Source organism: Leucoraja erinacea, chromosome 16, assembly GCF_028641065.1.
Source record: "Leucoraja erinacea ecotype New England chromosome 16, Leri_hhj_1, whole genome shotgun sequence".
NCBI lineage: Eukaryota > Metazoa > Chordata > Chondrichthyes > Rajiformes > Rajidae > Leucoraja > Leucoraja erinaceus.
The window spans coordinates 29742152-29759473 of record NC_073392.1 but is presented as its reverse complement, the minus strand read 5'-3'; the positions used below and the strand labels follow the sequence as shown (position 1 = coordinate 29759473).

The 17322-nt window shown below is 37.2% G+C and overlaps 1 protein-coding gene across 1 annotated transcript in view; it reads right to left on the bottom strand.

Moving 5' to 3' along the window:
- Positions 1-19: 19 nt before the first annotated feature.
- The window catches only part of wdr82 (WD repeat domain 82), an 18443-nt gene continuing 1140 nt past the window's right edge, over positions 20-17322 (bottom strand). Inside the window, exons 2-9 of the mRNA XM_055648042.1 lie at positions 15158-15255; positions 10119-10185; positions 8599-8698; positions 7267-7383; positions 5827-5982; positions 4229-4298; positions 2873-3015; positions 20-1908 (exon numbers count right to left, since the gene is read on the bottom strand). Of these exons, the coding sequence (XP_055504017.1) occupies positions 1879-1908; positions 2873-3015; positions 4229-4298; positions 5827-5982; positions 7267-7383; positions 8599-8698; positions 10119-10185; positions 15158-15255 (781 nt within the window). The 3' untranslated portion in view covers positions 20-1878. The remainder of the gene's footprint in view (positions 1909-2872; positions 3016-4228; positions 4299-5826; positions 5983-7266; positions 7384-8598; positions 8699-10118; positions 10186-15157; positions 15256-17322) is intronic.

Genomic DNA, 17322 nt, shown 5'->3' with positions numbered 1-17322 from the left:
TGTATTTTCAAAAACAAAATACCAATGCAGTACTTTAATGGCAAAACATCCATAAGATAACATGCTCAGTTACAAACATGTATTAGAAAACAAACAGAAATCAATACTACAAAGGAGATGGAGTTGCACTGGACACAAAATGGAAGGTTAGTGCGCGAGTTGTCATCTCATTCATGAATAGTGAAAGAGGGATCAATTCAAGTCTACAATGGTAATCGCCGCTTCCCTTTCATTATATTCTGTACACAAAGTATATTTTCCGACTGGACAATGGTTCAGTATTTACAAGGTTGTATGTTAGAAAGCACCAAAGATCAAAAGTTTGTCAACACAATCTCATGTTGGCTACAAGACGATTTTGCAACACAACTTGCTCACAAAATCAGGTGGGCTTTTTTTTTTGTACACCAAGTTTCCACCAGGATTATGCAATTATCAAAACTGTGGGGCTCACTTGAAAAGAAAGGCAAAATTGATCGGACAATTTGAATTCTTGAAATTTTATCCGATAACTTCCCCAATTCCACCCACTAATCTTGAATATTCTCTCCTGCATTAACATTTCAAAGGAGATGGGCAACATCATTTGAGTCAGCCGCTATACAGAATGAAAGAGGTTCTTTCCCAAGCCCATACATTTCTAGTCATAAATGTTTTATATTTGAGATTTGCCCCGACTGCAAATTTTCATAAACAATGGATGTTAAGCCATTTCAATTTTCCCCAGAAGAGCAAAAGAGAAGGCAATTTGCCAGACAGAATTAGTATATTTCCAATATTGCAATCTCCACTGAAATATAAACCACTTTCCTTTGGATATGCTGCTCAACTTTTTAATACCATGAATCAGACGTTCAAGTTTCTGCATTGCACACTATTATTCTGGTTGAACAAAAATACATCTTTGGCACATTAAAACACCCAAAGTTTTTGTTTTTTTTAAAGCACCCACATTGCAAAACGCATCTACACCTTTTACAAGTACAGATTACAGCTGAATAACGTAATTTGTTTTTGCTAAAAATTGCAAAAACAAACCACCCACTGTATATTTACATAAAACATCCCAAAGCTGCTTCAAACTTTGTTCTGAATTAATATCATTTAAAACTGTACACAAATATACAATATAGTAACACGGATATATATCTCTGCAAAAGGAATATAATCAGTTGGTCTGATTACCACAGCAAATGAACCAACTCAATTTTTCCAAAAAGACGAGACATTGATGGAAAACTCAGGAGAGAAAGTTTCCCCTTTAGGCAAATGATAGACACCTACAACCAAAATACTAATCATAGTACTACTGTGCATTTTCCCAGTTTTTTTGCTCAAGTCTTTCAAAAAATCGTCCATTTGATCCAAACAAGATCATTGACAAAACACTGTAATGGGTTCTTGACTCTTAAAACCGTGAAACGGCAGAATTGTTGGACACAAAAATCACCATAGCAATGGCACTGACCACGAAAACCTCCTGGTCAGCTGTGCTTTTAGACAATTGGTGATGGCCCACATATAATGTCCACATATTTTCAAGGAATAGTTTTAAAAACAAGTGTAAATGAAGTTTCCACATGCTCAGAAGAAAGAAATGAAGTCATGGAAGCTCAAAATTCCAAAGACCATGCGAGGATGTAAAAGATCTGGAGACACCATCTTCATTTTTTTGTATTTCTTGTATCTGCAAGTATCTGTAACCATCATTAGTATTACCAATAGCATCCAGGCAAAATATTTTGAATCATCGGTCTGTGATCAAGTTCAAACTACTCTCACCGAAGAAATTCTAAAAAAAAACCTGGACACCAAACTTTCTGGATTCAGTCAGGCTCCGATCGAAGAGTTTATTAAAAAATTATTCAAAATTTTACTTCAGTCGTCAATCGTGGGTAGCCAAAATGCCTGCAAAAATAATTAATACGGTTATTAGACACTTACGTAAGTGTACACCAAAGTTAACCCAAACCCTATTTTATAGTTCAATTATTTACCAAATATCCCAACAACACTACTATGAGAGTTTAAGATTTTGCAGTTTATAGTGAATATTAAAACTCTTAGAAATCTTTCATCTATTTTTAATAAAGAGTTTTATTATGAAAAGAAATGCATTGGGGAAAAATGTTTAAATACGCAACAATGGAAAAAAAGTAACAGTATAAGTGAGGAATCAAAAGAAAAATCATAGAAACATCTGGGAGTTGCCACATTCAAATTGAACAGATATTTTCAAATATATAGTTATTCCTCTAAATTAGAGATCTCTCAATAATAGGTTTTGGATATAGCCAACTGTCTCTTTAAGAACACAGGCTACTAGTTACACTGCAGAGGCTATTGAAAATGACACTGCATTGAAATTGACAATCGCTCCAATCGACAATTAATACTATTAAACAATGTAACAAACAGCCTTTAATATTTTTAGCTTGTGGTAATAAAAATACATTTTAGCTGTTCAAAATAATTTGCATTTTAAAACAACTTGTTTGACATCGAGTGGTTGAAGCAAATACCATACTCGATTATAACGGCCAATCGAAAATAATGGACACCAATCCCCTCCCCATGGTCCACTATAATGAAGGATTACTGATCATTTGAGTGATTGTCATTACTTGCTGCCCCCTCAGGTTACAACTGGATTACATTTTCACAGACATTTTTAATTTGATTTTGCCCATATGTCAGGCAATGCTTGTCAATTTCCAAAGCAACTCAAGTGTCTTCCCGCAGTAAAAGTGGCAACATATATTCTTGAGACAACGGTGAACGATTACTGCAAATGTGTCCCTTCCCCACCCCCAAAGACTGGTTCTTATTTCAATTTATGGGTGCTGAATCGCACAAATGTATGCATACTTACCATGTTAGAACATGCACTGGCAAATGTCATAAATTTGGGATTAAACTGAAGGCAAGAAACTGGACCTGTATGTTTTCCATCTAAGACAGCCACCTTTAAGCCACTTTCAGCATTCCACACATGAACTTTACCATCCTCTGATCCTGCAAATCAATAGAGATTAAATTGGGCAGCCATTTCATTAATTTGTGGGGAATGTGGTCACGACCAAATTCTACAAAAGATCCAAATAAAGAACAATTATGTGATTAGGACAGCACAGCGGCAGAGTTGCTGCCTCACAGTGTCAGACACCCAGGTTCGATCCTGAGCTGACGGTGAAGTTTATACTTTCTCCCTGTCGGTTTTCTCCGGGTGCTCCGGTTTCCTCTCACATTCCAAACATGTGCAAGTTTTTTCAGGTTAATTGACTTCTGTAAAGTGCCCCTAGTACGATGCAATAGTATGGATGATCGGTGTGAATACAGTGGGCAAAGTCCCTGTTTCCACACTATCTCTCTAAACAATTGAAAAGTTTAGTAAAATGCTGGATGTTCCTTTCAATTGTCTCTTTGAAATGATAGGAAGGCCCTTCATAAAGAGGTAAAAATCAAAAGATCTGTGCTTAATTTACCTTGAAGGAAGAGAATATTGCATTTTAATTTGTCTTTCAACCCACCGCCTACTGTCAGTTCAAAAAAGCAATTCAATTGCATTTTAATGGAAAATAAGAGAGGAAACTTCACTTCTGCAAGTATACTGTCAAATGAAAACAAGTCTAACAGCATTACAATGAAGTACAGTGCTGTCTTTAGATGCAAGCCATGCGGACAATTTGCTTCACAGTTACTATAAACATCAGTGACAGATGTAGTGAAGGGATGGCTTTTCATTTGAAGCAGAGTTGCAGACAATGACATATTGTTACATTGAGGTGCAATAGAATTTTTATTCAACCCCTACAGTTGAAATACTTCTTCTGACTCATTCATTCTTGTAAAAAATAGCAGTCAAGAGAGCCAAGAGTGTTTTATTGTCAATGTCCCAAACAGAACAATGAAATTCTTACTTGCAATGGTAAAAGTCCATTAAACTTACCTAGTCTATGCTGACTCACAGAACAATTCTTCTAACTAATTCCCAAACTTATTTCCTCTTGCACGGCCATCGACTCTCCCCAATTCTCCTGCCACCCATCTAAAATTGGGTTGATTTAGCCAATAAACCTATCAACCTGCACATCTTTGGGATGCACATCACAAAATACATTGGTGCTAATCTAACAAAATAATAACAAAACGTAGAAGTATTTCCAGTTTGTAGGTGAGATTGCTACAAGTACAAGCTGTTAGAATGAGTATGTTCAGATTTTCTTACCTATCATCACAAACTGAGAATCTGGAGTGAACGATGCCTCCAAACTAATACCCTTGCTGTTGTTGAATCCCTAAAATATTAGAAGAGACATTTCAGCATAAAATAGCCACCAGTTTTCACTGATTGAGAAATTACAGCAGATCTTTTATTCTCCAAAAGTACAATCGTCCTCAGAAGTGAATATTGCATTTACACATTATGCAGTCAAAATAGAAATAATTTTTTCATATTTGAGGCCAGAGGTAGCAAAGCAGAAAACGAGTCGATATGCTCTTTTCACCCATCCATATTATCTCAAGCATTGACACAAAATGCAAAGTAGTGAACTGTGTAGACAGTAACAGACTTCAAGGGAATAGATTGCAGGATCAGGCATCAGTTAACATATATTAAGAGATGTGATGCGAAATATTTTGATATGAATGAGAACAGGCAATAATAAAGCAAAGTGCAGAATCACAAAAGGGGTATAAGAATAGACAGTTCAGGTAATCAATCTGAGAAAGTGGTTAAAAACTTTGTGATCCAAGGCTTTATTAATAGAGGCGCAATACAGTTATGATAAACTTTTCTAAAACACTGGCTCAGCCACAAATTGTTATGATATTTGACATACATTTTAGCTATCTGTGTACTCAAGAAATTCAGTAGATGATTTGCATAATGTTTTGTTTTTTAAAGCCTAATTGGTGGTTTCTGGTGGTCACCAGGTGGTTTCTGATGAAATATCAAACAGTATAAATAAAGGAATGGTTTATAAAAACAGACCAATTTAAATGGGTGTTACCCAAGATAGTTGAAATATGGACCAATAGGTCAGTGATGTTCTTCGCACACACAATTTGCATGTTAGCACAAAGTGACAATTTGAATTTGATGAACAAAAAGGTAAGCAAATTATTTGGGAGGACAGAGGCAGTGGAATGGGCAGAGAGCAGGCAGATTGTGTTTAAACTGAAGAAATGGGGTGCAATATTCTGGAAATAGCAGGTGGCAGGAAAATACTGAAGGTACATATGAACAATTGGTAGGATTTTAAGTGCATGAATCCCTGAAAGGTATTTCACAAAAATAAAAAGAAGGTATCCTGATAAATGTGCACAAAATCAGATCAAAGATAAAAGTTGATTGCCACAGAAATTTAGTTGCCCCACAATAGCGAGTGCAAAGTAGACCTAATAGGATGATGGCACAAATACAAAGGACTTAACAGTTCACTTTGGATGAAGCCGCATGGAAATGTATTTAAAAAGCCTTTAAAATTATAATGGGGTTTGATGGAGCCCCTTTGCTCTACTATGAGGGTCAGCTGCAGGGATTTATTTTTGGCAGGTCATATCTTGTGAGAGAAAGTTGCCACTTATGTTCCTGTCACATGGGTATAAAAAGAAAAATAAATTAGGAATCTAAAAGGCTGAGGTCAGACAGCAAATCAGGACCAAAAGCTACAGGTCAAATAACATGTAGAAATGAAAGCCATTCAATTGCATTGCTTTTCTTTAAAAATATAATCTTAATGACAGCATGCCTGACAGTCTGTTCAGTTTTCTCTTCTTCCATCAGTTTACTGGTCACCATCATAACAAGAAACCACCTACCCCAAACGTTTGCAGTACTGCTCCTTTGAAAGCATCAATGAGTCGAACCATGCCACCATTGGTAGAGACCAGCATCAGCTTTCCATCATTGCTGAATTTCAATCCTGTCCACTCGCAAGTTCGTTCATGCTGCATCTTAAATGTGGCAAAAGGACCCTGACAAAACAAGTTGGAAAATCGGATCATTTTCCAGTTTTAACGTCATTGAATAAAATTGTTTGCTTCAGCTTGAATTCAGCACTCCTTTCTCCATGTCAGCTTGAGTAAGGCGTTAACTGAGTTGTACTGCCAAACGGTATGTATTACTGATTCAGTTACAAGCCTAATTGACCACCTATGAAATAATATATTTTATTAGAATACGTCCTACAAATGCAGGCAGTCAGCCAAGTGCACAAATATTTCTTCACAGGAAGTGTACCTTACTGGCAATATCACCATTTTACAAAAGGGTTACATTCCTAGAAAACATTTAATAAACCCAAGGTATGTAAATCAGAGGCTTGGCAAAGAGATCATGGTATAAAAATGCAGAGAGTGGCACACTATTGGTTAATGTGAACAAAAATAAAGATACATATGCCAAAGAGTCAATGGTGTTCCAACAAAAATTCAGAAACAAAGGAATTAGTATAAAAGAAAACAGAAGATTCAAAAACTTGCAAGTCAGGCAGCATTTGTGGAAAGAGCAGCAGTGCAAGACGTCCGAAGGTCCCAAAAGGACATCCAGAGTCTCAGACCTCTGTATAAACTAGCATCTGAAGTTCCTTTCTACACCACTGGTGAGAGACAGCCATAAAGTTTTTACATCTTGTGCTAGAGAAAAGTAACACCCTCCACTGGTCTACAATTTAAAAGTTGTTTTATTTTTACTCTTTGTAATTTTGATGAAGTTGGCATTGTAAAACATTAGCTGCTTTTCTCCATTGATGCTTCCTGATAAGTCATCCTCACATTTTCTGCTTTCATTTCAAAGCTCCATTTCTCAAAACTATAATTTCATCTATATGCACACCGCACACCGCCCCCCCCCCCCAAAAATACCATTAATAGAATTGAGAAACAAATGAACCCAAATATAAATTGGATCTGCACATGCAACTCAATAACGCAATGATGCTTCAAAGCATTCTTCGACCATCCATTGCATATACGGTGAAACATTGAAAGGTGGCAAATAATGTAACCAAATACTGTTAGTCAGTTATTGCTCAATTCAGAAATCACAGCCAAGTAATGCATATATGATTGATTTCCACACGCAACATAAGCAACAGCTCACAACAGGATTGTGGACACTTTCAGTCTCAAAAAAACTCTGCATTCTCTAACACTCATAGAAACTGGTGAGAATTAGAATTTGAACTTAATTTTGCTAGATGCTAGGCAACTGATGAACTATTGAAGACAAAGTTAACCGATATGGCTGAAAATGTTTACCTTGTCAAATGACCGCAAATCATAAAGTTTAATTATCTCAGAATTCACGCCAGCTGCAAAAATAAGTCCCTCAGGATCAAAAGAACACGTTGGCCGCCCTTGAAGATGCATTAAGCCCTGGACAAATGAGAAAAAGGGCAAGAAGATTAAGGATGGAAAATTGTGACAGATTACACTGTTTTTTCTGCACCCACGCCACTTTAAAAGGTGAATCTATGTTTAAATTATGATGTCAACTTCCTCTTTCCATTGTTTCTCTGTACTGTACGTTTGTGCAAAAAGAACAACTGATCTGCCATGTCTCCTGCTCCAAACTAGCCATTGGAAAGTAAATGAAAGATGATTCCTTCCAATTTTGGTATGTTTGGAAAAGTATCTCTTCTCTCTGGAAAAGCTAAACACGCTTACCCTGTGATAACATTTCAGGAATATATTCAAACACAATATTCAACACAGCTTACTTCAATTGTACTTTTCCAGTCAACAAGCCAAGTATTTATTTCTTTGACCTCGGATTTTTAGAGGGAAAATATATAAAACTATTTGTATCTTTCACAATCACAAGGCAGTCCAAGAGTTTGCAGCTAACTAATTACTTATTGAAGTGTTGACAACAGTGAATACAGATACTTGTCTCGAAAATAGAGTAACTCTGACTATTTTTCTTAATACAAAACGTGCTTAACATTCAAGGATAAATCAGAATTGTTCTGCAACCCGCTGAGTTTCTCCAGCATTTTTGTCTACCTTCATTGTTCTGCATTTGTTTGTTCGTAAGACACATTTCCAAAAATGATCCCCATGAGCAAGTAACAGTTAGATTGCATAAAAGCTAAGTAAATATTTGCAATGCTCAGACCCTAAAACTGAACCTCTGCAGTTAAGAATACTTCAAATATAATTCTTCTTATTTTTGCCAACAGTGACGAACAAGTGGCAATTGTTTAACGACTTCAGTCAAGTCAATAGGAACTCCAGGTTATTCTGCATATTCTGCCAGGATCCCCTTTCAGTTACATCCACCACAGCCACTTAACTCACCTGCACACAATATTACACAAAAGTGTGCACTTTAGTTACATGCTCAAATTGTGGTGTAAGATAAGATTAATAATGTATAAATATAAACAGAGACAACAGTCCACCAGCTAACAAAATTGATAACTAATTCCCATTTTCCAAATGGAAATTAAGTTATAAAGATGACAGCAAATGAAACAATTGCTGAAGAAGGGTTTCTGCCCGAAACGTTGCCTATTTCCTTCGCTCTGTAGATGCTGCTGCACCCGCTGAGTTTCTCCAGCATTTTTGTCTACAGCAAATAAAACATACCTGGCAATTGGGTGATCTGAGGTCCCATAATCTGATAGTTTTATCCAAAGAACTAGACATAAAGGTGTCATCCACAGGAGACATACATAGCGCCACAACCCTAAAACACACAAGAAAAAATACAATTGTAAACACAGCTATTTTCTGCAATTGAATGGAGTTTACTTTGGTACCCAATTAGTTACCAATATTAGTCATTTTCAGATTATGTAAAAGTTGACAAAATAGAACATTTCAGCAGACTAACAAATGAAAGACTGGTATATATATTTTTTTTAACTCTTAATATTTTCTGAAGCAACAGAGAGAGGCCATCAAGAAATAATGAGTTTATTAGGACTTATTTTTTCTATTTTGAAAGCGAGATGTGCATTGGTTTCCGAATTCTTCAGTCCCTCCCAAATGTACCACTGGCAATGTGCATTGGATAAAATACTCAACCATACTTGTCAATCTACCTTCGACTGCACTTTCAAATATTTCACATCGGCTGGGGTTTAATGCACAAATGTGATATACAATCATACGTATAACCATGTTATAAGGAGTTTCATTCAAAAACAAATGGCATAAAAGGAAGGAAAAGTGCCAATTAGTGCCTACTGGGGAAAACCTCAGACATAGCTATCTCATATTTGTAATTAGTAAACACCGAATGGGTTCCAAAGATATTCCTCGAAGGTAACTTTTAGCCCCATGGTGGCTCTTTCACCAAATAATCTGTCAAACGTGCTATGTACACAAAGAAATGGCAAAACATTTACAAACCAGTGACACTTCAATGCACTCAACTTAACTAAAAAGCATACACAAATCACATTATACATTCAAGAATAAAGTAACATCATAAAAGCAAGATAGATTGCAACAATTACCTACTTTGACACTTTTGCTGCACCATGGTTTGTGAGACAGTCAAGAGCTTCTACTGAGAATTTTAATTCTCCAGAGATGCTACCTGACCCACGGAGTTACTCCAACGTTTTGTGTCTATCTTTTGGAAATTTCAGTTTGTTATTTTGCACACTAAAATAGCCTAATACATTTTTGATCAGATTAATATTGTAGTTTTGTCCAAAAGAATAATTTTTACATTGGTGACATGACAGAGGTAAAAGCTGGACTTTCCAAAAATTAAAAGTTGGTGAATTAACTTGAAAAGTAACTTTGAACGATTGCTCAAAATCTCATGGACAGCAAGCTCCACCAATCAATAAACCTTGAACCAAACAGCCTACCCGTTTCCTTGAGGTCTTGATGCTCAAACTGACATTGACAAACTGATGAGGGCAAATAATGGAATGGATGTGATCAAGTTTGGTAAGATGGAAAAAAAGCAAGTAGGAAGACTGCGAGCAAGGTGATGGATGTGATCAAACATGTTCATGTGCATCTCCACAGTTGTGTCAAGATGCAGCTGGTGATAAACTTGTTCTCTCCAAGACGACCTGCTGGGCCACTAGATGTCGGCACTAGCTCAATATCACCCAAATTGGTGGGCCATTGAATTTTTTGCTTACCTCTTACTGTGACCATGGAAGTATCTAATGTACTTGTTGTCATGAAGTGACAAGTAACGAATGGTATCTGAAAAGAAACAAGATAGGCAATTTAAAAGTAAATATCTACAGTACATTAAGGATAACATTATCACCTTTGCTTTAAAATTTAAAAGTAAAACTTATTTGTTGTTCTTTGCTTATGTGACACTACAAGTGATGCACCGCGTGTTAATTCCAGCCTTAGTTTTTTGTACTAAAAACAGCATTTATCAGACGCAGGTATGGTTTGAAGGTCACCTGGCTCCCTCTATTCCAAACATATTTTGGTCCTGAAGACATTTATAAGTGGTGGTTAGTTGAAGATTATTTGCATGACATAATTTGGCATTAGGGAATTGAATAAGTCTGGCAGCACCCTTTTCTTGTTCTGAAACTACCTGAAGCTAAATTGTTGCTGCACCTTCTATTAGGCCTGAGCTACTATCAAGTTCAAGTGAGTTTATCGTCATGTGTCCCTGTATGGGAAAATGAAATTCTTGCTTTGCTTAAGCACACAGAAAATAGTAGGCATTTACTACAAAACAGATAAATGTGTCCATATACCATGATATAAATATATACACACATGAATAAATAAACTGATAAAGTGCAAATAGCAGAAAGTGGTTATTAATAATCAGAGTTTTGTCCGAGCCAGGTTTAATAGCCTGATGGCTGTGGGGAAGTAGCTATTCCTCATCGTGGCAAAATAATGAAAAATATGAAAAATATGAAAAACAATTTACTTCTGAGGCCCAATAAAGAATTAGGTGGCACACTGTTCCTTGAACACTCATACCTGATACGCTTGAGCATTTCCAAAGGAGGCATTATTTTTAATGCTGAAGACGAGCAGAGAGTCTCCCACTTCCAGCAACAACAGAGATTTTGCAAAGAGAACATATGAATTACAGAACAGGGCCATCATTCATAAACTGATCGGCCCTCTTTATCTCGTGTTGTGGGTAATAGTGACAAGATTCATAAAATTAATCTGTTGATTTCCCAAATGAAGATACCGAATCCAAATTATGCTTGATCAAGATTTGCAAGCCAACTAATATTTGCATCCCACCTTGAACAAAAATCTGAAGGTTTTTTTCTGCAAGAAGCAAGTTCAATTATGTGTTGCAGGTTGCAAAAATCTGCAGGATCCAACACGCATTAAAATACTAATCTTAACAGGTTTATTCGTAGCTTCAAATAAAAAGTAACTTGATATACTTAGAGTGGCTCCTTTAATCTTCAGAAGATACCTGGCACATCCAAACTAGAACTCTCAGTCTCTTCAGGTGATGTAAGTCTCTGGCCCAGGCAAGGCAGTGGCTTGTACAGTTAACTCCATCAACCGGGTGGTGTCACAAACCCTCAAACTGTACAAACAACTACCTCTGCACAGGCACAGATAGTAGCATAGACATCCGGTGCATTGGTTGATCACACAGGAAACAGGATATCAATACTAAAGTTCTGTAAATACAGAACACCTATGACAAGTTGGTTTTCAAAAGTGAATTATGTCATTTGATCAGAGTTGTTTCAACTGGACCAGTCTAACTTTTCAAAGGCAGAGAACAGTAATTGATTTTGATTCAGCAATCAATTGATCCACATTGTCTAGCATTTTCTGGAGAAGTGTTCCAGATAAACATAATATTCAAGGCATTGAATGCACCCAATTTACAATTCCATATAATTAACTTTTAAAAATCCTCATTGTTCAGGAAAGATCAACATTGGCTGATAATGATTTTTTTTTCTCCACAGGATTATCAGATCATGATATTATTGGTCATTCAGACAAACAAAATTATGTAACTTAATGCAGCAGTGAACAGTGTCAAGACAGATTCAATCACAATTATATTTCATTATCAAATTTAATAATAATAATAATAATAATAAATTTTATTTATGGGCGCCTTTCAAGAGTCTCAAGGACACCTTACAAAAATTTAGCAGGTAGAGGAAAAACATGTAAGGGGAATGAAATAAATAGTAGAGACATGACTAGTACACAAAGTAAAGACAGAATACAATTCAAAACACAATATGAGGCAATTAATGCACAGGTGAAAAGGGAGGGGGACGTGGGGCTAAGGATAGGCAGAGGTGAAGAGATGGGTCTTGAGGCGGGACTGGAAGATGGTGAGGGACACGGAATTGCGGATCAGTTGGGGGAGGGAGTTCCAGAGCCTGGGAGCTGCCCTGGAGAAGGCTCTGTCCCCAAAACTGCGGAGGTTGGACTTGTGGATGGAGAGGAGACCGGCTGATTTGGATCTGAGGGACCGTGAGGGTTGGTAGTGGGAGAGGAGGTCAGTGAGATATGGGGGGGCCTGATGGTGGAGGGCTTTGTAGGTGAGGATCAGGATTTTGTAGGTGATCCGGTGGGAGATGGGAAGCCAGTGAAGTTGTTTGAGGACTGGAGTGATGTGATGCCAGGATTTGGTGTGGGTGATGAGTCGGGCGGCTGCGTTCTGGACCAGTTGGAGTCGGTTGATGTAGGTGGAGCTGATGCCAAGGAGAAGTGAGTTGCAATAGTCCAGTCGGGAGGAAATGAAGGCATGGATGAGTCTTTCAGCAGCGGGAGGTGCGAGAGGGTCTGAGTTTGGCGATGTTGCGGAGATGAAAGAAAGAGGTTTTAATGACATTTAATGAAATTTAAGCAAATACATCAACTGCTTCCAACAATCGCATTTCTGTACAACTTGAACAATCCCAAAACCACAGGGCAGGTGTCTTGTTTGTCGTACAGATGAAGCTTCTGATACGGAATATCTCAACTACAGAAGTCTACAATGATCAGAGCCATGTATTAGGCACAAACAAAACCAGGTTTTAAAGTACAAGCTATTCAAGTGTTGCTAATAAGTCTTGGAGTTTTGATATCCTTGTTATAATGGAACAGTATTATTAAATTTGTGCAAAGGAAACGCAGTATGTATAAATAATGTTAAGTAAAAATATTAACAATGAATGGCTGCATACGCAGCATTTTTGACTCATTCGGATTGATGGTGAGTAAATGATACTGGTGTTATGTTGGAAGCACACATAACTGAGGACAGGTCAAGTACATTAGATCCAACAAAGTATTAGCAATTAGAGAAACAGATAAAACCCGATTAACAGATGAAGAGCACAAAAGGATGAGTTGAGATATAGGAAGAGCCGTGACTGAAACAAAAGACAATTCTGACAGAATGCTAGACAGCAAATGTGAAAATTTCATTTTGGTTCAGACTGCAAGAAAGCAAATAGGGATAAGAAAAAAGTTAATCTGGTGAAATAAAGGAGGCTACTAATGAAGAATACAAAATGTAGCTCAAGGGATTGTTGGCTGGCATGCTTATTAAAAAAAAGCACACAAAAGTATGGTGCAGTCAGAAGAGACAGGGAAGTCTGACTAGAAGAACCTGCAGCAAGCCAGACACAGCAAGAGGAAAATATATTGTGTTGCAGTCGGTCACAAGGCTAACAACCAAGTTTTCATTTCATTGTCCTCGATATAAATTACAGAATAGATCCATTGCTCTTATAACCAAAGTACACCCACAGTGGACTATCGTCACAGAAAGGTCTTGAGTTGGTTTATGTTGAATATTAAAAGCGAAACAAAACCATGAATTGGAATATCTATATTCATAGAATAATTGGTATGTTCAAAAGTTACCAAATGTAATGCAAATAGTCTTCTAACAAATGTACAATTGTACAAAACATGACTGAGGCCACACTTGGAATATTCATGTAGTACATGTTGCTTAGATACAGGAAGGATGCCTTTAAGGTGGACGAGGTGCAGACAAGATTCACAAGAATGATTCCAAGACTGGAGGGCTTCAGTTATATGAAGAGGCTGGATAAGTCGGAGATTTTTCCCTGGAGTGTACGAGACCATGGGTTACGTTATAGAGATATACCAAATCATGAGTGACATAGAATGGGTGAATGGTTAGTCTTTTGGGCACAGAAAGGTGCCTAAAGGGCCTGTCCCACTTAGCTATTTTTTTTGGCGACTGCCGGCATCATATCAGTGTCGCCAAAAAATGTTGAACATTTCAAAATCCAGCAGTGACAAAAAAAATGTTGCAAAACTTTTTAAAAAAAACACCGCGCGTCAGACATCATCATGCCGCATATTTTTCGGTGACCTGATGGTTAGTCAATTATGTCGGCAGTCGCCAAAAGAAAATCGTCAAGTGGGACAGGGCCTTAAAACTAGAGGGCACAGGCTTAAAGTGAGAGGGAAAAGATTTAGGAGGCTCTGAGGGGCAACATTTTCCACAAGAGAACGTCAGGCATGTGAAACAAACTGCCAGAAGGAGTTGAAAGACTGGGACACAGACATGGATAGGAAAGCTTGAGAGGGATAAGGGGGAAACACAGGGAAATGGGACCAGCTGGTCGGCATAGATGAGTTGAGCTTAAGGACTGTCCATGCTGCCTATAACTCTTACTATTATAACATCACTAAGACACATTTGCTGTGTAGGTTCAGTATTTATTGAGGATTCTAACAAATATTAGACAAAACGCAAAATTGCGGCTCGATAAACAAGTATACTAGCCAATATTCATCAAATCACCCTTTCCTCCATAACTATTATTCTCAACATCAATATTTTACATTGGAGATACAATTCAATCATTAAACAGTCCTAACATCCAACTGATCACAAGATTTCAAAATAATGTTTTTTTCATCAACAAGGCAGAAACGTCATTATTCCAAGCGTCATTATAGCATTAAACTTACTGAGAAAAGAAAATCAAAAAGAAAAAACAAGCGATTAGTTAACATAGTTGGGGTTCTATAGAAAATCACGGGTCTAAAACTATGTAAATGATTAATTGAATGTGCCATTACTGTACAAATTATTAATCAGATCTAGTGTTTGGATTTATGTGACAGAAGGGCTTTATATTGTGACTATTTTATAAAGCAAAGAACAACCAGGCCTCAAGAATGTCAAAGCAGCACGTACCTGTAAGCCAGAATTTTAAACATTACTTACCATCAATTTTGTTTGAGCTGTAAACCACAGTGTTTGCTGCATGTGTGTACCTAATCAGATCAACTCCATACTTCTTACTGTACAATGTCCTCTTTGGCCTAACAGATAAGAAAGATATACATCAACTGAATGATGACATTTGCGGTGGCTTAAAAAAATTATAATTTGATTTTAGTTTGGAATATTTGTGTCCAGGAATTAAGTGGAAAAAGTGTGATAAAGGTAATTGGCTTGATTGCATAATAAGCAGCAAACCACCCTGGTGGGTCCTCCATGGCATTGATTACAATAAATAATTTTGAAATAAACATCTTAAGATTTGACAGCAACTACTATTCTTGCCTACGACAAATCAGATGCCCCTCTATTCTGTGCAAAGAGCAAAGATTAGTCTGGTCGGCACTTGCAACTGACCCCAAAGGAAGCAGGGAATAATAATCTAGCAATCACATTGCTGGCTTGCACAGGTCAGATATTAATTCAATGAAATCTCTGCAATCCAATACAGCGATGCAATGATTCAGATGAATAGCTAATTATGTTGAAGCATTTGCATTAGTTTAACGGGTTCTTTTTGAAAATAACAATTCTCATATACTTTACAGAAGGAAATGAGAAACTGGTACATGAGGATAAGGTAGAAGGTGAAATATGAATGAACTTAGCAAAATTCAAGTGAACTGTATTTTGATAGAACAGTACAGAACAGGAACAGGCCCTTCGGCCCAATGTCTGTGCCGACTATGCCAAGTCAAATGAATAACTTCCCTGTCTGCACTTGATCCATATTGCAACACTGCCTGCATACCCAAATCCCTCTCAATGGTTCTTAAACACCACTATTGTATCTGCACCCAGCACCTCACCTGGCAATGCATCTAGCAAAGATGGGAAAAATGGTTGACGTGGACATGGTGAACCAAAGGGAGCATTCTGTGCTGCACAACTTTACCTTGGGGTTTTAAGAAGCGCCTCAACTCCAAAGGTAGCTTGCCCACTCTAGTAACAGATGCTGCCTGACCCGGATACATCTCTGACTATAACTTCAACCATTCATCCAAACCAGTCACTGAAATTAGTTTACTTCAATTTATTTTCTTACAGTTGTCTTTAGTCCTCCTCTTACTCCTATGTGTTTATTTAAACGTGAAATTAGTGGAAAATATGTTGTATATTACTCTAAAATAGGTAGCCTTTGGCTTACTTCTCTTACTGACGAGATGTATGGCTCAAAATTACCTTCTGACAATATTTGCAAGGGGATACAGCAGAGCTGTAACAGCCTTCTGGGTTGATATTCAGTGAGGATGCTTTTTATTTTCTGGATATGCTAACAAAAATATACCTTGTAAGTTGGCATAATGATTACAGCCAAGGTAGTCGGTAAGTGCATATTATTTTATCCGTTAGCACGTAAAATTTACTGTCATAGTCCTTCAATAGACCATCTTGGTTACAATGATGAAAGTAACAAATAAAAATCAATGTTATCATTGTAGAAACAACATGTAGAGCCCACTGTGCCTATATCATTCACATCCTCTTGTAAACTAATTACACCAAGAAAAGTCTTGAAACACCCTTTGTAGGGAACAAGTAATTTGGCATAGATCACATTCATATCCTGATAACATTCACTTTCCGATGTTCCCATCTGCTAAAAAGGCATTTGTATGCTATTAATTGGGGCATTTAATACCTGCACCGAAATCACAAGGTTAACCTTCTTTAATTGTATATTCCAATGCATCTCTCCCATATGACTGGAAAACTGCAAGTGGGGTTATGGACTGAGATAATCAGGAACTGTAACCCCTCAACAGATATAATGACTGTACCACCAGCATTAAAAACTGCCAAGATTTATTTCTGCAATGAGCAGCAATCACAGCATAGTGCCAAACCAAGAATGGGTAAGGAAATAGAACAAACCATTTCTCATTTAAAAAAAAATCTTAATAAAGAATGGACATAGAAACATAGAAATTAAGTGCAGGAGTAGGCCATTCGGCCCTTCGAGCCTGCACCACCATTCAATATGATCAAGCACATTGCATGAACTTGTACTTGTGTCCAATTACAACTTTGTCTCTTCCAATAGTAACCTTTTCAGCCCAATAACCAGCATGCATTTCTTCCACTCTAACCTCACAAACGTCCACACC